The sequence below is a fragment of the Stylophora pistillata genome, chromosome 7 (genome assembly GCF_964205215.1).
Source record: "Stylophora pistillata chromosome 7, jaStyPist1.2, whole genome shotgun sequence".
NCBI classification, from domain to species: domain Eukaryota; kingdom Metazoa; phylum Cnidaria; class Anthozoa; order Scleractinia; family Pocilloporidae; genus Stylophora; species Stylophora pistillata.
This window is the reverse complement of record NC_142525.1, coordinates 9,979,584-10,004,117: the sequence shown is the minus strand read 5'-3', so window position 1 is coordinate 10,004,117 and position 24,534 is coordinate 9,979,584. Positions and strand designations below refer to the sequence as shown.

The 24,534-nt window shown below is 36.8% G+C and overlaps 2 protein-coding genes and 2 long non-coding RNA genes across 5 annotated transcripts in view; 1 reads left to right on the top strand and 3 right to left on the bottom strand.

The window, feature by feature from the left end:
• The window catches only part of LOC148726552 (uncharacterized), a 104,803-nt gene that overhangs the window by 68,050 nt on the left and 12,219 nt on the right, over positions 1-24,534 (bottom strand). The window lies entirely within an intron of this gene.
• LOC148726554 (uncharacterized) lies at positions 13,855-24,295 on the bottom strand. The gene is made up of 8 exons (XM_088728583.1): positions 24,290-24,295; positions 23,762-23,920; positions 23,019-23,146; positions 21,543-21,642; positions 21,254-21,354; positions 20,149-20,309; positions 15,880-16,020; positions 13,855-15,217 (listed from the first exon to the last, which is right to left on the bottom strand). The coding sequence occupies exons 1-8, from the start codon at positions 24,293-24,295 to the stop codon at positions 15,105-15,107; spliced, it is 909 nt and encodes a 302-aa protein (XP_088584709.1). The 3' UTR covers positions 13,855-15,104.
• Positions 16,390-18,785, top strand: LOC148726556 (uncharacterized). 2 transcript variants are annotated; one of them, XR_015990169.1, is made up of 2 exons: positions 16,390-16,794; positions 17,947-18,785. It is a non-coding gene; the product is annotated as an uncharacterized LOC148726556 (long non-coding RNA). The 2 variants fall into 2 exon arrangements; XR_015990170.1 differs by having other exon boundaries at positions 16,390-17,194.
• On the bottom strand, positions 18,553-19,429 carry LOC148726555 (uncharacterized). The gene is made up of 2 exons (XR_015990171.1): positions 19,255-19,429; positions 18,553-18,929 (listed from the first exon to the last, which is right to left on the bottom strand). It is a non-coding gene; the product is annotated as an uncharacterized LOC148726555 (long non-coding RNA).

Below are 24,534 nucleotides of genomic sequence, written 5' to 3'. Positions count from 1 at the left end.
ATCGACTTCTTTGTTTGATGCATCAAGCGGGCTTTCTGCTTAATATGTATGTGATATTGTCCAACAAACAACTGTGCACATGCTGCAATATTTTAGCACGAGTTTTCTCTTGGTAATCTTCTTTCTTTTTTTCCTTGGTGAGCCATTTGAGAGTGCACATCAGTGTAAAGATTTTGTGTAGGTACTGCCTGGGAATTATAATCTTTAATTTCCACTGCTCTCGTTTGAATGCTTAAACTTCCAGCTTTGATAAGCCACGTTCCTCATGATTTTTCTTTGAATTTTGAAGCCATATCTTGGCATTCTTATAAAGCTCATCATCAATAAATTTATTGTATCCCACTTTTGATTGTTTTAGTTGTTCCAGTTTTTTATAAAGTTGTTCTTTATCAACACACAAAGCCATGCATTAGATGCTCAGTCCAATTTGGACCCAAATGAGCATGCTCCAGTTTTACATCAATTAACATTTTGGCCAAGTTGGAGCAAAAATAAATGATAATGAAAGATATGTCAAAGGTTGACCACTGAATTGTTGGTAGTCAAGTGGATAAGACGATTGGACAACAAATCTGGAGGTTGAGGGGTCAACCCTGGATAAAAACTTAACTAAATTTAAGTCAATTAATTAAAGTAAAATTATAAATTATCTGTAGGCAGTATGTAGGGGGGTAGTCTGAAAATGTTAGCATGATAGGGGAGGGATGAAATGGGAAATGTGTTCATGGGGGTGCAAGGGAGAATTAGGGAGGGAAAGGCTAAGAAAGCTGCAGAAGGGATTTTTTTGTATTTTTTCAAGAACCCCCATGAAAACCATGCCCCTATTTTTTCCCATACCTCATCATTGACCACTTTCATAAATGGCTGCCGGATTAATATTTGTTTGTTTAAATTTAAATTAGCCTTTCTGGCCTCGTTCTCCAGTTCAAAATTCAAAAGAATACGTACATTATCTCAAGCGAGGCTAGTGAGGCTAATTTGAATTTAAACAAAAGAATATCAATCCAGCAGCCATTTATGAAAGTGGTGCATTAAATCCTTTTTCAACATTTGATTGTAAAGTAAGCTGGTTAAAAAAGTCTACTAAGTTAAAAATAAAACTAACTAAAAAATATTCTGACTGCAACTTAGCCAAATATTCAGAATCAAAACACGAAAAAATTGTTCCCAAAAAATAAATTATAAAAACTAACACAATATAGGCAAGTTAAAAAAAGAGACAAAAAAAGCAGTTTAAGTCTCCCTACTTTGTATAAAGTCTCTTAAAAGGTTCCAAAAAATGATCCTTGAATCATAGATAATGCCAAAAAGTCTAAATAGAACAGCAAAAGAACAAATATTCATCAAATATGAAAGAAAATGACAGCAACAAATAAAGATATTTGAAGGTGCTGTAAGGTTATAAGTGTTAAATATAATTACCATAGGCAATACTATATAAACATCAGAATTCATTTGGAGTTTAAAAAAATTCCCAAGATTCACATCAGCTGACAAAGATCCAAAACTTGCGTCAGAATGAAGCAGTTGCATCTTGTAATGGTCATACTAATGGTAAAAAACCTTCAGTTGAATGCTTCAGTGCATCTTTTGTAAAAGGAGAAAAGAACCCTTCACAAAAACAGGCTGTAATTACATGTATTGAGAAAAAGGATCAAGATTGTCATGACCTTCAAAACTGGAGGGCAATTTCCCTTTTGAATGTTAATACAAAGATAGACTCAAAAGTTATTGCAGAAAGAATGAAATGTCTATTGCCTAAATTAATACATTAATATAATTCAATCCCGATTTATCCTGGGCAGAAATATCAGTGAGTATACGCTCAATTCTTGATAAATAGACTTCACAAAAGCTAAGAAATTACCAGGAATTTTACTTTGCATTGGCTTTGAGAAAGCATTCAACAGTTTGGAATGGACTCTTCTTGAAAAATGTTAGAATCAATTTGGTTTAAGGCCTGAGTTCATAAGATGGGTCAATATTTTCTATAGGGATATTCAAAGTTGTATTATAAATGATGGCCTTTGCTTTCCCTACTTTAGGATAAAGCGTGGAGATGGGTTACTAAAGGGGACCCCCTCTCCCCCTACCACTTTGTCACTGCAGTTAAAATTCTAGCAACTGCTATACAAAATGAAGACAATATTAAAGGAATAAAAATAAACTATTTTAAAACTAAACTGCTGCAGTTCAACTGATGACACAACTGTTGTTTTATCAGATTTAGGTTCTGTACGAGCTTTGTTTGTATTGCTTGACTGCTTTGAGAATGTTTCTGGACTAAAAATCAATGTTAATTGTCAAAACAGATTAGTAATATGGATCAGCTCCCTCCAAAACTGTGAAAATTAGCAACATGAAGTCAAATGTAAAACTTGCATAAAGTTTTAGGGAATTTTTATTACGTATGATGTACAGATACTGGTTGAGAAAAGCTTTATGTAATTAAGTGCCACTCCCACTAAAAGCGGTCCACTCAACTTCCTGTCCAAAAAAAATTTTCCTTAATTTTTTCCCTATGAAAAGGGTTTAGGCCACATATTTCAAAAATAGTTTGGTTGTTTTCTAATTCTCTTTTTTTGCTTCGCCACAAGCGAAAATTGACTTTTGGCTAGACCACCCGTGTAGACAACCATCGAAAGTGTAAATTTCACAGCTTTTGTCGAGCGCAGTGCGATTGCAGTAGTGTAGCTAACGGAATTTTCTCTTGCTTCAAGTTACGAGCTATATTCAGTTAGCTTCACTAGAAATTATATTCATACCAGCGTGATCAGAAGAGACCCTTCCTTTCGACCTTAATTTGCATATCAAAAATTAACCAATTTAAAACAAATAATTCTCAAAATGCAGGCGTAAATCGGGCTAAAAAGACACATCGGAGGATAGTTTATACACCAAGGAGGTTACCGATTGCCTTAAACCCGTGGGTATCTCTCTAGCTTTCATCCACCATCATCTTGAAAACAACGCAAATCATTGTCTTTATTTAATCGCGCACTTCTCTAAGCTCATTTGCATAACTCTGAAATGACCCATGTATGACTTTCACCGTTCAAACTTCATTTGTTTACCATCAACATAAAGTGTTTTAGGTTTTCCTTACAAATGGATGGAAAATAAATTGCGAGTCATCCTAAAACGTTCCCTATTAAACATAATCAGTCGTAATGCTTGCATGACAAAGTAAACAAAGGCGATCGGAAGGCGCTTCCTTGATAATTTTCCTTAAAGCAGTTCAATAGCCACGTACAGAGTGGAGAAGATAAAACTTAAAGAGTCCAATTTGGCATTCTGGTCATTGCAGACATACTGTGCAGCTTAAAAAGGACACACAAACATGTGTTAAAATTTTCACAGGTTTTTCAGGGGAATTTTTATCTCTTTTTCATGACACTGGGACTATGGAAATGCCATTGATTTAACCATGAAAATCCTGCAAAAAATCTGTGAATTTATCATGAATAATTTCACAAGACTTTCACGGGTTTTGATAATTTCATAGTGTGAAAAACACATATACAGTCAACTCCTGATAACTCGAACCTTCAAGGGAAATTGAAAAAGGTTCAAGTTATAGGGAGTTCGAGTTATCGGAATTTGAGAAAAAATGACTGGAAATAAGGGGAAATAAGGGGAAAAAAGGTGTCAACTGTTTTTCTTTATATGCACTAGTGTACATTTTAATCAAATTTTATTACAGTATAGAGAAGCCGAGTGAAAAAAAAGACAATAAATCTCTAAATTACTGTATAAATTGGAATGTAACGTAATGTGAAAATATAGCAAAGGAATGCAGCAAGGAGAGGTCCAGTAACTGCGAAGCATACAGGTTTTTTTTTAAGAGAACAAAGTCGGGCTATTGGTACAAATAACTTCATGCAATTTAAAAAGGACTTAGGAAGCAACACTTTGTGAAAACCAGCGGACTTGAACTGAACTGACACGTTTTGTGTAATGTAAAAGAAAGGAAACAGTTCACACGGCTGCCTCAAAATAAATTTAAGGTTTTGGACAACAGTGTCTTGACTTGTCACGTATCGGCAGACATGGTTCGAGTTATCGAGGGTAAAATTATATTGAAAATGACCTGAAGGGAAACGAATATTGGTTTGAGTTAGTGGGAGTTTCGAGTTGTCGAGGGTTCGAGTTACCGATGGTAAAATTACAGTGAATGTACGACGGAAATCCATGGGAAATCGATTTTGGTTCGAGTTAGCATGAGGTTCAAGTTAGCGAGGGTTCGAGTTATCGGGAGTCGACTGTATTTCAAATCGAATAAAACGAATTTGTTTAAAGTGGAAGATTTTTGAGGAAACAATTTTAACAAATAATTAAAGTAGACAAGGCTATTATTAAAGTGCACCTAAACACAAAAATTTTTTTTCGCTGAACGAAATAAGCTTATTTTTTGGAGTATTTCTGTGCAAAAATTTTTTAATTTGCTCAAATCTTTAATTTTCTGTGCCCAGTCAAAATACGGAAAATCAGCCGCCATCTTGCCCCACAACCGAGTTTAAAGAGGAATGGCTCTAGCGGGTAATGTGACGTTAAATCGAGAACACGAAAGTCTGCATTTCACACATTTTCACTTGTTTGGGAAGGTTGTCGCCGATATTGTCTGAAATATGTTGACTGGGTGTGTTGTATGAGGAATGTATGAAGAGCGATACCCTCTTGCAAATTTCGCACGTTGCTAAATCCTTCTATAACACACTTAGTCGGCATATTTTCGGACAATACTGACTACAACCTTCCCAAACAAGTGACAATGTGTCAAATGCAGACTTTCGTATTCTCGATTTGACGTCACATAACCCACTAGAGCCATTCCTCTTTAAACTCGGTCGTGGGGCAAGATGGCGGCCGATTTTCCGTATTTTGACTGGGCACAGAAAATTGAAGATTTGAGCAAATAAAAAAATTTTTGCACAGAAATACTCCAAAAATCCGCCTATTTCGTTAAGCGAAAAAAAATTTTTGGGTTTAGGTGCACTTTAAGGAAAATTGTTAAGTTAAATAAGTAGGTAGATAACAATTGACAAAATCCTTTTTAACTTGAATTCAATATGGCGTCATTGTTAACTTCTGTAAACCAAACTTTATTCATTCTCCTGTAATTTAACTTTTTAAAAAAAAGAAGTGTAATTGAATTAATTGTGGAAATGAATTAAAAATAATTAATATTTAAAAAAATAATAAAAAACCCTGCATTGGTCATGTACCCCTGAAATGACCATGGTAACTTCATAATCATTAGATGCATCTCAGCTGCAAATTTTAGTGTAATGAAACATGGTGTTACCCAATAATTGAGGGATGACAACATCATAAGCATAAGGAAGCAATACCAGGGTTGCCACTCATTAGAACCCAAAAAATTCCCTGACTTTTCACTGACCTCAAAACATTTTTCACTGACCTTCAATTAAATTAATTATCAAATTATCGAAAGTGCGGTGCACCAAATGCTATTAGCCCAGAGTGAAGCGGGCTTTGATGGTTTGTTTCATTTCCTTGGGGTGCACAACTCGAAAATAAAATGGCTTTAAGGCTAAAGACAAGCAAGGAATGATTTACGAAATTTCTCGAAATAGCATACTTCTATTGTTCTATGATACATTTCTCCATCGCTTTTAAGCTTTCTACACTTGATCTACACTCGATTGACTACTTCAAAAACCTTTGTGGAACCTTCGAAACAAAATTCCCTGACTTTTCACTTACTTTGACAAAAACTAAGATTTTCCCTGACTTTTCCCTGACCTTGAAAAATTTTTGTTTTTCCCTGACTTTTCCCTGACCATGGCAACCCTGAATACATCTGGCTGGTGTTAATCAACAACGTCAAATCAGGGTGAAGATTGATGCAAAATTTGCCCACAGCACACATATCTTACATTTTCACCTTATGTTCCAGTATTCAGAGTTACAATTTATTTTTTATATATATAACAACAAAAACATTTTATATTCTCATGAAAGTTATAGGACCCAAGAAAACTTATTAAAGTCTCAGTATTAATGAGATTTAGAGAGGAAAAAGTGTTACAAGAAAAGAGAATTAAAGAAACAGAACATCTTTACCTACCTTGTTTAGATTTTCTTCCCTCAGGAAATCACCTGTGGAAACAGAAATGATGAGCATGTAAAAGTAAAAACAACAATATAAATACTAATCAAATGTGAGAGATAATGGCCATCAAAAAACTTGCATTTAAGGTGCTAATAGTAAGGGCAACTGTAATGAACTGAAAAAGCCTTAGGACAACCTCAGAAACACAAAGATTTAACCGAGTAAGGCTGTTTTATGCTAAAAGCTGGGGTTGTTAGAAATTCAGGGATATAAGAGAAAATTTATCCTTTTAATGGTGAGACCCTCAGATATTTCAATTTATGAATAATGCTGTGTCTGCCAAGTTCAGCACACAGCAGGCTACAGCCAGGCTTCAGCACACAGCCAAATCTAACTTAATTTGTAAATATATCACTTGACAGATTGGAAATGAAAACATCGATAGTTTTTGGGAAACTTGGGCTAAGATGTGCTTTCTAGTCTACAAAGATTACCATGGGAACAGAGAAAATCTTCTAGTATAGTGCACATGCAAGCTATTAAGCTCAGTAGAATAGACAAGTGATGAGTCAATCAATTTGATGGCTCAACAGCCACCTCCTGGGAGTAAACTCCTTCAGCATTTAAACGTTAGAAGGTTGGTTTGTTGAAATTCCTTCCCTCCCAGAGAGCAAAATTGTGTTTAAGTGTCCAACTTAAGTAGCAAATTTGATGGTCAGGTATTTGCATAAGGAAAAGTCAGTGACTGTGATTTTCGACTCACTGACCAGCATGTGATTCAAGTTGACGTATTAAAGTTAAACCAAGACCTTGTAGGCCTTTTCTTCTAGCTGAGCCATTCACTCAAGAAAGTCATGAACTCTTTACCCTTAAAACACCTCCATATTAAGAGATATAAAAAACATGTACTCCCCTAGAAAGACTTGACACGCTTGGTTCAAATTCCCTATCCCATCCAGCCAAAACTCGCACTATCAAAGCCTCAAGATTTGACAACAATCAAATGTGTGTGTGTTTCCCAGAGGGATCGATGTTGAAGCTTCAAATTGATCAGTGCATAATTTAACATCAGCACACCAATTAGTGTGGGCTGCTACTGTAGTTGGTTTTCTTTTTGCTAGTCAAGTAAAAGCTAATCCTGTGTTTTAGAATAACTAGATTTATTAGCTTCTGTGAATTAAAGAAGAATCACATTTTGTGGAATAATAGTTAATTGGTGCTGCTGTCGTACAGCGCTGCCCCAATTTGTCCCAAACATTACTTGTGGTCAAATATTATGTGGTTTTTCAGATTGAAATAGAAGGTGCAATAATCTTGATGAAAAAAATTTCACGAACAACAAATGCCTGACTCGAACACCCAGAAAACATTTTATTAAATTAGAGAAAGCAGGTCAATATTCTCTAAGAAACTTAAAGGTTTCACTTTCAGTTCCCTCTTGAGCACAAAAATAGCAACTTCCACCTTCACTGATACACTTTAATGTTTTCCGGTTTTTCTGTCTTCACTTAAGAATTTTCCTGTCCGTAATCTAGACCAGAAACTGCTGGAAGTAAAACAGTTGGTCTGAATGCAAAACAAACCTAAGTACATTGTGAAATAGAAACAAAGTGACTTTTTGGTGCACATTAATTAATACGTCTTTGATCGACTTAAGAGATCAATGACTGTGATTTTCTTCTCATTGACCAGTATCTGATTCAAGTTAACTATTAAAGCTAAACCAAGACCTTGCAGACCTTTTCTTCTGAGGTATTCACTCACTTAACCCTTTGAATTTAAACCCTTAAACACCAGTAACCAAGTTCTCCAAACTGTTCTCTGTACATTTTCATCAGTACTAACGAGGAGAACTTGTCTAGAAAATCAAGAGCTTGAGTTAGCAATCATTTCTTTTATTCTTATGACCTTAATGTTTGATTCTGTGGTGATCGACACTGGTTGGAGAATTCAGGTACTTGTCACTCTCAAGAGTGAAGGTAAAGTCATTAACTCTTTACCTTTAAAATGCCTCCCTATTAATAGATAAAACACATGTGCTTCCCTATAAAGACTTGACACTTTTGGTTTAAATTCCCCATCCCATTTAGCCAAAACTCACATTCTCAAATGTGTGTGGGTTTCCTGGAGGGAGGGACATTGAGGCTTCGAATTGATCAGAGCATAATTAAACATCAGCGCACTACTCAGTGTGGCTCTCCTACTGCCAATAATTAAAAGTAAAAGCTTGTGTGTTTTATAATCATTAGAATTAATTAGCCTCTGTGAATTAAACAAGAATCACATTTTGTGGAATATTAGTTAATTTGTAATCTTGTCATACATTAGGTAAAGTCTGTTTACAAGCCAAGTGGCCCATCAGGTTGGCGCTTAACTCCGGTTTCTATAGCATGAAGCGACTAAGAGTATTTCTACTCCCCCCTGGATGGGATGCCAGTCCATCGCAGGGTTACCCCCAGCATTAAATTGCCGGTACCCATTTATACACCTGGGTGAAGAGAGGCACTGTGAGAGTAAAGTGTCTTGCCTAAGAACACAACACAATGTCTCGGCCGGGGCTTGAACCTGGACGACTTGAACCCAGACCACTTGATCCGGAGTCAAGCGTACTGACCATGAGGCCACTGCACCTCCCCTGTCTTACATTGGGGCTGCTCTCATTTGTCCCAAACATCACTTGTGCTCTAATGTCACGTGGTTTATCAGATTGAAATGGATGCCTGACTCGAGTACCCGGAAAATATTTTACAAATTAGAGAAAGCACGTCATTGTGTAAGAAACTATGCTGAAAAGGTTTAACTCAGTTTCCTCTCGCGAACGAAAGTTGCAACTTCACTCTTATAACTAATATGCTTTAGCGTTTTCCAATCTTCAATAAACCATTTTCCTGCCCGTAATCTAGACCACAAACGACTGCCGAAAGTAAAACAGTTAGTCTGAATGCCAAACAAACCCAGAGTACTTTATGATGTACACACAAAGTGACTTTTAGTGCGCATTAATTCATACGTCATCGATCGACTTACCCTTCCATGTGTCTTTACGATAACGTTCCTTGAAACGAAATAATTACACCCAGGGCACCCAAAAAGGCTTTGCAGTCGTTTGAAAAGAGAAACATGCAACAAATATATCAAATATATGTTGAACATAAGCTTATCTCCAAAGGCTCGTGTTAAAATTTACAAAGTTAAACTAAATCAACGGATAATATTGAAGTCCAGGTTAAAATTATGGCTATAATAACTCTACCATTCTGTCTGTACCTGTGCTTTCTTCGGGACAGCTCTTCAAATGGACAATGATGTGATTTTAAACCAATTCGTTTCCTTGTCTATCACGGTGGCCCAGAAGGCTCAATGCAAACAAAAAATATACTGCAGCAAATAAAAGATATACTGCAGCAAATAGAAAATATACTGCAGTAAATAAAAAATATACTGCAGCAAATAAAAATATACTACAGCAAATAAAATATGCAACGCAAACAAAAAGAAGAAAACGCAAACAAAAAAGTTGGAATGCAACGCCAAGGAAGACTGGGTAACAGTTTGTAGTTTCCCGCCAAAACAGCATGAACTGGAACTCGTTTTTGGTTATGGACGAAAGCGATCTGCGTAGGATTATAGAAGATTACTTTCATCATGGGTATGAAAATAGAGTTATTATTGATTTTTTAAAGGAGCAGCATGGTACCATCATAAGTTCGCTGCAGAACATGGTTTCGGAAAGGCGACCAAGCAAAGGATGAAACGAGTGTTGACGGGAAACTAAGAACTACTACCCAGTCTTCCTTGGCGTTGTGTTCCAATTTTTTTTGTTTGCGTTTCTTTTTTTTTGTTTGCGTTACATATTTTATTTGCTGCGGTATTTTTTGTTTGCGGTGCATTTTTTTATTTGCTGCGGTACTTTTTTTCTTTGCGTTTTGATTTTTTTATTTGCTGCAGTATATTTTTTTATTTGCTGCAGCATATTTTTTATTTGCTGCAGTATATTTTTTGTTTGCGTTGAGCCTTCTGGGACACCGTAGGTTTATTGATCTTCCGACGAACGAATGGAGACACAAAATGGTAAGAGGAGATTTACAGGCAAAAAAACAGACTCAAAGAAGGCAGTTGAATATGCACAGATGACATTACGCACTAAAGTAATTTTACACCCAAAAATGGTCAAATACGTAAAACGTCCGAGTATCACAGTCACGAAATGACAAACTAACTTTGCGATGAGTGTTTCTTCGGCCACACGAAAGAAGATCGTTTCCAAAAAATTATAAGATATCTAACGATAAATCAAGAGTTAGAGAAGAACACTTTTACTTGAAAAGCAACTCCTAATTTCGAAATAAAAAGAATTTCGTAAAAGATAGAGAAATAAAAAGTTCTATTTTTAGTTTCGATTGCCTAACCTCCTAAAAACTAATTACCGTTTCTCGAGTTATTATGCTGCTGTCGTTAATATTGATCATGGGACAGCTGTTAAGAAAATTTGCTGACCACTTTCAGAGTGAAACATACCGTCCTATCTCGAAGCATACAGTCAATAGGTCAGCTTAAATTTTCTTATTTTATTAAATATCAGTCGAGATAATCAATAAGCAAAAAGCCATTCACAGCTGACTGACTTGAAGTGTTTCAGGCAAAACGTTTCTTGTTGCGAAATGATTCAAAGTCATCAATAAGCACAAAAATCACTCAACTGATGGCAGTCTTTCATACTTTCATGAAGAAAATAACTTTGTCTCCTCTTTACATGTTTCGAATAAACTAGCTCTCTTGCTGGAGAAAAAGTTTTAAAAAACTTTTACTGACGCAATAATCTCAAAACAAACAACTTTGCGGAAAGTTGAATTACAGGGGGTCCAGACAAGTGACGAGTCTGGTTATTTATCCAAAATATAAAGGAATGTATGGGAGAATATTGAAGAGTCTTATTATCATAGACTTATATCATGAAATGTCTGAGTTAAAGCTCAAAATAAATGTAAACCTACCTCACTTGCTGTGTATTGTCGTTTCCATTGCTCTAAATGGCGAATTTGAGCGATTTGGTGGGTTTTGTGTCGGATGTTAGTATACATTATAAGAAGGAGACAAGGGTGGAAAGCTCATTTTCGACCGCTCTAGCGCGAAGCCGTTTTTCACCCAGAAATAAGAATCGCCCGGCTTCCAAATCGAAAACCAGACAAACTGAAAGGTTGACGCTTCTTCTCATCGCATTCAAGCGAAGATCCATTCAAAATCCAAGTGCTAACCGCCAAAACATTTTCGAGAAATGCAGCTTTCGAAGCGATCAGCATACGCGGCCCCGATTTCGTGTACCAAGGAGCAACCGTCACACTGTTTGCTCCACGCTGATTGGATGATGCTAAACAATGCCCGATTACAAATGCCTCATGTGGGAGGGGAGTCAGAGGCATATTCACGCCAGCAATTAATCTACTGACTAGCCTGGCGTGAGGTTTATGTCATGTGTCGGAAACCCGACACGACGGCTCTCACCGGGCTAGTCGGTAGATGAATCGCCAAAACATTTCTCGAAAATGTTTTGGCGGTTAGCACTTGGATTTTGAATGGATCTTCGATTGAATGCGACGAGAAGAAGCGTGAACCTTTCAGTTTATCTGGTTTTCGATTTGGAAGCCGGGCAATTCTTATTTCTGGGTGAAAATCGGCTTCGCGCTAGAGCGGTCGAAAATGAGCTTTCCACCCTTGTCTCCTTCTTATAACGTATACTAACTGTCTATATAAAACCCACCAAATTGCTCAAATTCGCCATTTTGAGCAACGGAAATGACAATACACAGCAAGTGAGATAGGTTTACATTTATTTTGAGCTTTAACTCAGACATTTCATGGTATTAGTTTACGATAATAAGACTCTTCAATATTCTCCCATACATTCCTTTATATTTCGAATAAACAACCAGACTCGTCGCTTGTCTGGGCCCCTGTGGTTAAAGACGGAAATTTTAATCCAGCTGTGTTGAAGATCAAAACTCGAATGCCTCTCAAATTCCTTGTCCATATTTGTTGTGAATGAGCTTTTAAAATTCTTTTTGAACAAATCAATAAATTGTAAAGAGTTGACAAACTCAAGGCCAACCCTTACTCCGTTTGCTGATCAGTCGACGACAGATGGAGACAGGAACGGCTGAATTAAACGCTAGCCACAAAGAAAATTTTTCTGTATATGTATACAATTTCAAAGCAAGCATCTGTTCTTCGTCCGGTCAAATTAGAGAGATTACTTTCTCCCTTTCTTAGTGCTCTATAATGGTTCTGAAAGGCTGTTTCAATCTCAAAATATCACCAGTTGATGAACGTATAATAAATAAGCTTAGAATTTGCTGTATAGTCAATAGTCTGATACAATGAGACTAGGTTTACACTAGAGGAGAGTTTTCCGGATTCGTAAATGTTTCCGGATTCATCAATTTTGGAGTATTCGGATTCGTAGGCGTTTACACTGAAACGATATTCGGATTCCTGACCGTTTACACACAACGACATCTCCGGGAACATTCGAAATGAAATGGTTACCAAGCCCAGTGTTGTTTCGTCGTTCGATCGACAAAGTGAAAATGCCTCCCCCAACAAAGGCTAGAGTAGATCCAGATGCCACTGAGGCAAATTTGAGTTGGACAGATGCCAAGCAGTCTACGTCGTCGGCGATTAAGTGTGGCTGACGTTAAACTTCCTTGCAATAATAATTTGCGTTTCTTCAGAAATACTGCGGTACACATGATAAAATTTATTGCCTGAACCTGCAACAAGATTAGGCAACTGGAGACCGCCAGCAATGTTAGCACCAGATCCATTTTGGTTTCACCGCAAACTCAAAAGATTACAGGTGGAAATAATATCCGGATTCGAGAAAAAAAGCGGTTACACGACAAAACTTTCCGGATTCAAAAGTTATCGGATTCAAAGTTCCCACTTTAAATTCCGGATTCAAAATCTCCGGAGACACGACCAAACCGGGAAGTTTTTATTTCGGATTCGTCCACTTTCGTGTAAACGGCAGAATGAATCCGGTACTAAAACGTTTCGGATTCATCACGAATCCGGAACAATTTCCTCTAGTGTAAACCTAGTCTGATTATATGAAGTTCATATATTTTGAACTGCGGTATTAGATACGTATGATGCACGATCATACGTATCACGATCATACGTTCATACGTGCATCATACGTATCTAATACCGCAGTTCAAAATATATGAACTTCATATATTCATTGTATCTGATTTATCATCACGGGTTTATTACGAATCAACTTAACGGCCTGCTTCCAGTTGGCTTGTTAGCTCAATTGGTAGAGAGCTGCACTAGTATCGCAGAGTTCAGTGGTTCGAATCCCGTACAGGCCTGATTTTTTTCAGGTCTGATTTTCGCCATTGCATAAATAGCGCTCTCTACTGCGAGGATCGTGCATCATACGTATAGTCACAAGTCTGTTGACCTCCCTCTAAAGTTGGACAATGACGGAACTAAGTAAAATAGCGATAAAATCTTTCATTTAAGGCTCGAATAGTACAAAAAGTTTCCTTACCTTTCATTTACTAAAGCCACTGTGTACCAAAGTATCATCGCATCGTGGAAATGCTTCCAGACCGCGTACCAAACAACATATACCGACGATCAATCTGTTCATGTCGCGCCCACAAGTCATGCGCGCATGTCATCATAATCAATGCCATGAATAAAAGATTTACAGCATTTTAAATAATTTTCGGGAACAGTCACAACTGCTGCTTTTCCGCGAACTCTTTATTTTGCAAGTCTTCGCAAGGGTGTAAACTGCTGTGAATGCAGAGTAAAGAAAACATTACAGACAACGTGAATGATATCTAATGATGAAATACCCGAGTCAAATCTCTAAACCTTCTTCTCTCTCTCTTCCTTTCATCCCTTATTCAGTGGGTTCTTCCAGAAAAGCTCTTTTTGACACTTGACTTAAACTCTGGATGCAATCGATGGCAAACTTTTTCTCCAGCCTACTCACTGCACATTTGTTAGGTTACAGATAAAAACAAAGAAACTTATCTTTTGGTGACAAGGGAACTGAAGGTGAAGAATCATTGAAGATGGTGTTGTTTTTATTTTAAAATCACTGCAGTCGATGACACACCACCAGCCGGTGGTGATTTAAAAGAAGACATTTTAATGGCGTTTGGGTTAACGAGATATTCAATACCTTTCACTCTTCGATCGTAATGTTTTATCATAATCGTTGGAATTTTAATTAGCTCTCTAGCAAATACTCAGCGACGATAATATTGTCACGAAATCCGAAACAAAAACCTTAGAAACAAGACTGGATATTCACATTCTGGTTTAGTTGGACTGAGAGAGCAAAAGCTTGAAGAGGAGTAAAGAAGTATAACTTGCTATGTCATCGAAGACAAAATTGATTCCTCAGAGACATCAGTTTTGTCGAAGTCCTCTTTGTGCTAAAACGAAAACTCGCAATCCAACCGTTGTCCCAAGGAACTGTATTACTTACCAAAATTTGCATTTTCAAATTTGATACAAAAATAGAACTTGCGGACTGAAAAACAGATACAATTTTGGCTTTTGTTTTATTGGCTTAAAATTAGAGATAAAACAAAACATGAAATTTAAAAATTCAAAGTCAATTTTCATCATTTGTTCGTTTCGGTCCAATGACTTGTTGTTTTTGTCTTCAATATGCAAACTCATGAGAACTTGGTAATGGAATATTTCCCCCTGATGGTTTGACATGTCCACGCGATGCTGTTATTTCCTCGTTTATGGCCAATTTTACTGACTGACGCCGTAGGAGAATGTAGGCACGTCTTGACTATCTCTCTTATACCGGCCACACAGAATTTTATTAGTTCCCAGTCTTTGTCAAACGGCCGAGTGGTTCGAAAGAGTCTAGTACTACCCAACAAAGGAGACGATGAAAAGGACGAAGGAAAATCTTTCCACATGTGCACCTCTCGAACGCTTCCCCTTACCAATAACTTTAGGAGGAGAGACAACTGGGAATGAGTCAGCCTCAGAAGGGCATGGGATCATTGGCGCTTTCCCAACAGACAACGTCATTTGTACCCACTACAGGGCGAGTGACTAACGGATCCATTCTTCCATCATACAAACCGAACACACCTCCTGTTAGAAAGTAAGACGCACCAAATCAGACGTGAGCACAACTCGCAAGGACACTGTTACAAATCAGGGCCCGGTTGTTCGAAGGCCGATTAGTGCTAACACAGAGTTAAATTTCAATCCAGGTTTCAATAATTCTCCTTTCAAGAACCTTTTTGGGATTATTTCGTCTACTCTTTTTAGAGCATCAAGTCATCAAATTGTAGAAAGAAAGAATTATACTGAATTTTCATGTAAAGCTTTTAGATCTAACATTAAATACCCCACTAACCCGTGGTTAACCTAGCTTTGAACAACCCCGCGCAGGTCTCGTTATTTTCAAAGGATTGGCAACACCGAACATACCAAAGTCTATCACTCGTGGATGCTGTCGTACCCAGCCTTCCATCAAATTTATCCATCCCCTCGATTAACTATGATACATCTAACACGAAGTTTTGGTGTATAGTATCGCTACGTATTTTTACGAGTTGTAACATATTTTGACGAGCCAGCAGGGCTACAACTTCCCAACCACGCATGAGCAGAATATCATTTGCAGGGATAGACGTGGTTCGAAAGTACTACTTATGGGAAACCATTACTTACAAGGCGCGTAGGCTCTTGGCCAAAGAAATGGAATGACGCTTATTTTCCAAATGATAACGTCTATAAATTGTACTCACCAGTATGAATATAAAGTATTCTACGACCCTTAAATCTCTTAGGGTTGGTTTTCATCTCGTGTAACATCCCTCTAATGGCTTTGACGTTGTACACTGGGTCCACCATAATTCCAGTTGTTCTGGATATCTCCAAAATGTCCTCTTTATTAACATAGAATGATAAAAAGCCAGTTATTGAAACCGCGTCTTATACTATCTTCAGTGTAGCCGAACCTTGTATCTGAACTTTATTTTTTGTGAACATGAGTGTCAAAAGGGCAGAAAAGTGAAAAGATACTTATTAAATGAAATCAACCCTCTCATAGAGTATACCTGAGGCCCGTAACTTGCGTAAGACCGCGGTTTGGGTTCCTTGAGGTTTTTAGGCAGCGAATTCACCATGTTAATGGTTAGGAAAATTTAAATCATATTTCTATTCGGTAATGAAGCAATTTCAAATGCAATCTGTAATGATAAGCAATTATAACAATTATTGATTTTATTATTCATCATTGTTGTCTCACACGAATCAATAGAGAGCTTTAGATTCGAGTACGAGAACGAGTACGAGTACGAGTTTTAACCGCGCGAGATCTGGCACTAGTATCTCGTACTCGTAGTCGTGCTGACGAAAATTGTAACTTTAGATTGTAAACAAATGTATCGATCCGAGTGCGAGGGTTTTACTGGAACAATCTCGCCATGTTTAGCCAAAAAAACCTATCCTAGAACCATCCGTCTACCTCCTTGGCGATTTATGAAATCACAACGATGAGAAGGCAACATCCTTACAAGCAGTATGAAAGGATTGACGATGTTTTTGACCCTATTTCTCCTGAGGAGTTTGAAGCCGAGCTCAGGTTTGGCATCACAGGATTGCCTCTCCTTCTTCGGGCATTAGCAATTCCAGAAATGTTTACTTGTGCCAATAGCACGGTATGTTCAGGAACGAAAGGACTGTTGATTTTATTGAAACTTTTTTCTTACCTATGTCGTCTCTCGGATATGATTCCTCGCTTTGGTCGTTCAGTGCCCGAGCTGAGCTTAATCTTAAACGAGGTGATTAGCTTTATTTACACAAACCATGGATACTTGCTCAGAGATCTCGATCAACCCTGGCTGAGTAGCCAACATCTGGAAGACTTTGCTCTTGCTGTCCATGGAAAGGGAACAGCTCTTGAGAATTGCTAGGGGTTTATAGACTTGACAGTTCGCCCAATTTTTCGCCCAGGAGAGAACCAGCGTGTACCCAATGGGCACAAAAGGGTGCATGCCCTAAAGTTTCAATCATTTGTTGCACCAAATGGTTTAATAGCCAATTTGTATGGACCAGTTGGTAAGCTAATACGATTATTTGCATCGTTCTGCTGTAATGCCCTCCCTTATTTAAGCCCCCAGATTTGAAACTGAATTGAAGTGTCACCACCGCAAATCCTGGAATTAGCACCCCCTCGAATAAGCACCCCTCCTATCGACCAAAAATTTAAAACTAGTACCCCCCTCAAATAAGTGCCCCCTCCCCTCCCCTCATTTTGTGGATGAGTACTGAGACAGCAAATGATGCATAGTTTTCATCATGTAGTATTAGATTTGTACAGTGCACTAATGGTGAGTTAAACTCTAGGATCAGTTTTTTATGTCAATAAATAGTTGATTTTGTTTATGTGTAGATGATGTATTAAAAAAATGGTCATGTCAGGCCACCATTTAGGAAAAATTAAATAAGTCCCTCCCTTGAATAAGCACCCCCATTTTCGCATAAATTTGAATTAAGCTCCCTGGGCACGGTATCTACACCTACAGGAGTGGGCTGGAAAGATCAAATCTTTCAGGAAACATTTTTGGTAGTCAGCCCCTTGGTAAGAGTTTCATTAACTGTAGCCTACCCTTGAATCCTTACACAAATATCTATAACCCAGCCCCTGCTAAATCAAAATTGCTAATAACCAGTTAACTTGGAAAATTGAAAAAAAAAATTACATTAAATCACAGTCTGTAACTCAACAGTTACCTGCAGCTACAAGAGTGTTATAACACTAGCTACTGATATAAATCCAAGTATGTTTATTCCATAAATTTTCATTTCAGTGGGTAAAAGGCACGATGCTGGTATGTTAAGAATGTCTGGCCTCCTTCATAACCTTCTGCAGCATTCATTTGATACCAGTGGACAACCACTGTGTATATATGGCAACCTCGCCTATCCACTCAGAATTCATCTTCAAGGATGAAGTAAAATCAGGGAAGCTGTGGAGGGGGTGTTTAGCAACATAGTAACATACTTCGCTTTCCTAGATTTTAAGAAGAACTTAAAAATTGGATTAAGTCCAGTAGGTGAAATGTATTCAGTGTGTGCTCTGCTTAGGAATCAACTACAAGCACCTATTTTGGTGTTGAACCTCCTACATTAGATGATTATTTTCAGGTTTAAAGCTCTTGATTTGCTACATCATAGTTAGTAGTAACTTTGGCTACATTTAAGCAATGCAATTTGGCAAAGTGATGAGAAGATAAAAGAGAAGAATTTAACCAAATTATAATATTGTAATTACATTTTCTGCTTGTAAATTTCTATGTATAGTTAGCTATGAAAGGAGTAATTGATGAATATGGGATGTGGATCCATGGCCATCAAGTTTTTTTCCTTACTGGAGAATTTTCAAATCTAAATTAATTTAATTGAGAAAATCAAAATTGTATATAGGTATAATTTTTAATTTCAAAACAGCTGAACTGACTTTGTAATAATAATACAGTACATTTATATGATACAACTACATATATATTTGTAAAAAGATGTAAAAATAATGTATTCAGATATTTTACCATACAAACTCTTCCTTAGTTCTCATTTCATAAATATAATGGTATGAATATGACAATAATTAATGAGAATTTAATAAAATGTTTCAGTGTTCAAGGTTTTATCACAGTGTTCAGCGATTTTCGTCCACGATATACCTCTCTCCTTTGAATCTGGTCAGTACTTGTGAGGCTCTTCAACCAATATATCTCTGAGAAGCATAGTTTCGTGTTTCCTTTCCAATTAAAAAGTTCTCGTTTCGCCATCGCTACGAATTGAAGAAAGTCGGAAAGTGTCAACCACATCACAACAATTCATTGTTTATATCTCTCATGCATGGTTAAAATTCAAAGGGTGAAAGTGCTGTTTAAAGCCCTCATTTTTCAATTTGAATTTATTCGTCTGCCGATATGTTGTTTACGTGTGTAGACCATAGAATTTCTTGAAAATAGGTCGACCAAAAAGTATCAAAAACGAATGGAATTAGGGTTTGTAATAACATTCAATTCGATAAAACCTCTTTATACCGCTTTAAGTTTGCTTTTGTTGACTTAGAATAAGACTAGGGTAAGTTTAAAATACAAAATATTCACCTTTCGAAACTCGTTCTCTGGAGGACGACTTCTGGTCAAAATCTCGTTGTCGACGAGCGGCGGACGACGAGTTTCCCGCTCCCGTGACAGTGTCACGGAGAGCTACGCATGCGCAATGTGAGCACACTAGTAAACTCGTACTCGTAGTCGTTCTCGTACTCGAATCTAAAGCTCTCTAATAAGGTTAGCTAACTTTCTGCATTTCAACTTTAAATTTGCACTGGGATAAATTAACGGCCAAAGAGCATTCTGAAATCAATTTTTGCATGTTTGGTATAAGGAAAGGAAGAGAAAGTAATTAGACGCATAACTTTTGTTTGTTTTCATGTTTTGTGAAGGTTGTTTACCAATAGATAGAAACAACTCTTTTCGACTTGCATGTCACTTAATCAAGTACCAAAATAAGCAAGTTATCATTTAATATATTATGTAGTAGACTACAAGCAGTCCCTCCTTTTCAGCAAAAACCCTCGCAAAAGTCAAAGAGAATCAGTGAAAAAAAATTGAAAAGAAACTAATGCACTGCAGGGAGCTCCCCACGGTGGGCTTGGATCAATGTTATCTTAATTATATATATTTTTCCTATTTTTAAAAAATATCTTTTTTGACAATTTGACAATCCTGTGACCATAATCAATTAAGATTACAATAGACAAATTAACAAGGGGAGGACTCTTTCTTATCCATTTATTTATTTATTAATTTATTTCCACAATTGCAACAGTTACAATACTTTTATCAACAATTAGTTGTTGAAGAATGAATGAAGTTTGGTTTAAAACAGATTAATTTTTTTTTTTAATTCGTCCAACAGACTTCACCAACAAGGAGGAACTGCCCATAGATTAATTATGAAGAAACCAAATTCTGCAAATTCTTTCAGTCAACACTCACCTAACTCTTCTTCAGTGGATCTGCCATATCCCTTTCCTTTGTATCCATCAATAATATCAATTAATTCTTCCGCTTGAATATCTAGTCCACCTATCTGAAGGTCTTCATTGATTTTCTGGTAAAAATATTCTGCATCATCACACACATTGACTGCATGACACCTTTAAACAAATGACAGTGATGTTGGTGTTACTTATTAAAAATAAAGGTCTGAATTAGTTTCCAGTGTTCAAAGAAAAAATAAGGGCAAGAAGCACAATTTCTTCAATTTATGTCTTTAGCACAATATAGATAAGCAGCGCAGTTGCAGAAATCTTTTACCAGCCTAAAGGTTGAGCATAAAGCTTTTAAACCATGTTCCCCAGCATGAAATGGTTTGTCAGCAGTTCCTTAAAGGTGATCAAGTAGATAACTTAAACTATAACAAAATTCTCGAAAATGATCGATTATCACCAGCCCAATTTAAGTACTAATAGGACACTGTACACATCACACTTGTAACTGGACATGGTAACTAAGGGCAGTTGACGTGTCATGCATGTGTTTCTGGACAGCATGCATGATGTGAGAGCACTGTTGTCACACATTTTGCCAAATTAAATGGTTCTTTCTCATGAAAAATTTTAACGGATGTCTAGTTTCTTTCTCAAATTTTGTCGTAGTTTTCATTCAAACAGGACTTTGTGTTAACATTTACAAATCCAACTCCTACTTTGTAGTCGTCTGACTTCATTAAGCACTCATTAATGATTACAGACCGAACTCACTCATTCACTTGGGGCTCCACTTTAATTGGGCCCTGTATGTACTTAAAAAAAACCTCTTAATGAACATAAGCAATAGTGGGAGTGTGGCCATAAATATCTGGAGAGCCCTCCAGATGGTCTCGTGAGATGCAAACAGCACGAAGAAAGACAAAGAGCACTAGGCTGATCAAATGATAAAATCCTTATTGACTGGCCAGATTGGAAAATATTTGGCTCTTGCCCATAGTTAACAGAATAGCCAGAGAGAGGTCTTTATGTTATGACTTTATTTCCTTGTCCAGCTCTCATGCAAAGTCAATAAAGAAAATATCAAATGAATATTTTTATAATGCTTATACTTGAGTTTTGATCCTGTTAAATAGTTTGCAATGGCAATCCCTGAAGCACTTCCACCACTGCCAACTGTTATGACAATGTCATCAAAATTCTCCAGCACATTCTGAAACAAATCAAGCCAACATTTTGACAGATACCCAATTTATACTTGTTTAACAAACATGCCTCTGTGCGGTCAATGTTAAAATACATTTGCAACTCTTGAGAAGAAATGCATTCAATAAGTGCACAACACAGAAGAAGCTTGTCATTTACCAAATGAATATAATCAAAGAAGGACAATTGAATTACCTGATCTATCATTTCTTGAAAGGCTGTTAGGTAACCAAACATTCCCATGTATGAAGAGCCTCCAACTTCAATCAGATAAGCTGACGAACCCCGTTTCTTCCTGAAAAAAAAAAAAAAAGAACAAAAAAGTCAGTGAGAAAGAACTTCAAGGAATATCCACCTACACACATCAGCAGACATGATTGTGGGGTTTACATCCAAAAACATAGAAGCAGGTGAAGCAGGTAAGTAGATTTGAGCAAATTGAGGATAATACTATTCAAGTCTGAGTCAAAAATAACTGAGCCTATCAAAATTTACTTTGAGTATTCTCCAATATCCACAGCCTTCTTTCCTCACTGTCTATCATAATACCAACTCTCTGGGGTTTTCTTAGAGTTTCCCAAAATCATACTACAAAACAGAACCTATCAAGTTCATGTGTGAAGGCTGATAGTTTCGAAAGAAACGATTTGGGGCTGCGTCGGTGGGGGTAACGTAGTTCATGTGTGGTTTATGAAACCTTCTGGATGGTGAGAAATTTGGACTCACTTTAAAATGTCCAAGTTAACTGGGTGTTTTAACAGTTAAGAGAGACCAGTGTCCAATTTCTCCAAACAATATCACCCCAGTTTCCAAATTAAGGTCATGAGAAAAAAGGAAATGATCATCAATTAAAGAATGCCTTGATTGTTCATCAAATTCTCCTTGTCAGCACCTTAGGAAATGTATAGAGAACAGTATGGAGAACATGTATACTGATCTTATATATATCTTATTCACTGTTTTACTTAATATTCATCTCTTTCTTTTTTTTTTTTATCTGTTTATTTTCTATCCCAAAAATTATCAATCTAGTTGTAATTTGCTCATTTATTCTTGATATCCACATGCTTTTGGATTGTGGCAGGAGACTGGGACAAGGCAGTAGATTAACAAACTGAGGGGAGGAGGGGTGGGGCCCAATCCAGTATTAAACATACTCAGATTTCTGATATTGAGATCAGTGCCTTAGAAAGGTTGCATTGTTGATTTGACTCAAATTCAATCCCTTTAAGTCTAAGAGAAATCAGCTTGAATGCCAATAGCAGTTCCTGTAATATTTTTGTTTGGCTTAATGTTTTAGAAGACACCCCAAGGTGACCACCTTATTATTTATTAATCAGTTTAATCCTCAGAGTTGGTTTGATTCAACTAAAATATCCCAGAACAAGAGGAACTTGTTTCTGCAAAACTTTCAAGCAAGTTCTGCCTGTGGAATCTAAAATATGCAGTCAATTCCACTCAAAACTGTAAAAAAGGCTGCAACACAAATTTCTTCTAAAGAATTTCAATATTTTCATCTCAATTATGAGCTGGCTGGTTACCCTGCCTAAGTGGCAGCTCTCTCTAAATTAAAGCCTACTGCCAGTTTGAGTTAGAAGATCAATATTTGCACCAAGGTGGTGCCAAATCTCTAGTTTATACAGTTCTCTGACCTTTCTTTTTTTTACTTACAATTTTTCAGACATTTTCTCCATCATTTGTTTAAGGCCAGATTTGTACTGAAGCTGAGGGACAACAATAATTTGACTTCCCACCAGTTTGTTTAAAAACAGGTTTCCTTTACAACCAATATCTGTGGTCTGTATGAAGAAAAAAAGAAAAATTTTGTCAAGCTTCTTAGAATCAAGCTCGCCCAGAAATTTCAATAAGAGTTTATAAGTAACTGTCTAAAACAGCAGTCACCATCTTTGTGAAGCAAAATTGGTGCCTTTTTTCTCTGAAATGAGCAACATTAGAATAAAGATTAAACTGCGTGCCATTAGCTGCCTTCTATAGAGATTTTGTTGTCTTCATCAAATGTTATTGAAACCCCTACTCAACTATTGTATGCTACAATGAAGGGTAAATTGTGTCTCCTCATTAGAAATCAGTGCAATCATTACGATAAGTATCATTATCATCACCATCATTGTTCAATCCCTTGGAACTATGGGTGTATGAGTCCACCATTTAAAGTAACATGAGGATCTTCTATGTAACAAACAGATTCCATGTTGCTACATGTCTGTTCAGTTACTGCGATGGATCACAGGAGCACCATTCCTTGTCTATAATTAATCCTTGGCTAATCAAATCTATGTGAAATCTTTTGTTGTTAATCAATAGTTATGCTGAGGGGTAGTAACAGATCTTTGATAGACACCACAAACTGCTTAGAAAACATCTGCATCAATTAGAGTGAATCAAACACATGCCTGTTCAGGACTTCTTAAGAACAGGTAACAATCCAAACCAAGTTGTCTTGCAGCAACTGCAGTGCTTCTGCAGTGATTGGACTGGATTCCACCACACGTGAAGATTGTATCACACTCCCGAACCAGGGCATCAGCTAACAAAAACTCCAGCTTGCGAACCTAAAACAAAATTGCCATAGCTTGATGAGATGAGCATAATTTAAGATTACTCAGTGGTTGAGGGTGAACTTTAACCCTCTTAACACCCAAACATCAGTATGCATGTTCTCCATACTGTTCTCTATACATTTTCCCAAGGCACGGACAAGGAGAATTTGTTTAACAATCAAGAGCTTCTTTAGTTGGTGATCATTTTCTTTATTCTCATGACCTTAATGTGAGTTCCAGGCATGATATTGTAAGAAGAATTTAGATACAAGTCACTCTTAGCATTCAAAGGGTAAAAAAAGAAAAAGGTAAGATACTTTGAATTTTCAGGGGTGGCCAGAGGTACAGTGTAAAATCTAACAATTCCAAAGCAATACTTACAGTCATTTCACGTTCGTCATATTATTACAACAATTAATCCGTGTGAAAACTAATTGACATATCATGTTTGAAGCATCCTTAATTTGTGTGAAGAATACCAGTCCTGTTTCTACCACACTCTAAATAATAGTAATAATAATAATAATAATAATGATGATAATAATAAAATATTTACATAGCACACAATCCACTATTTGTCCATGGCACTTTACATCAATAAGTTAAAAAATTATCTAAAAAGGAAA

Coding starts and splice junctions, on each gene's coding strand:
- LOC148726554 (XM_088728583.1), bottom strand. Junction 21,643..23,018: donor GAGAAAATGTCTGAAAAATT/GTAAGTAAAAAA, acceptor TTTTTTTTTCAG/GAAGAAACGGGGTTCGTCAG. Junction 20,310..21,253: donor TTAACAGGATCAAAACTCAA/GTATAAGCATTA, acceptor ATTTGTTTAAAG/GTGTCATGCAGTCAATGTGT.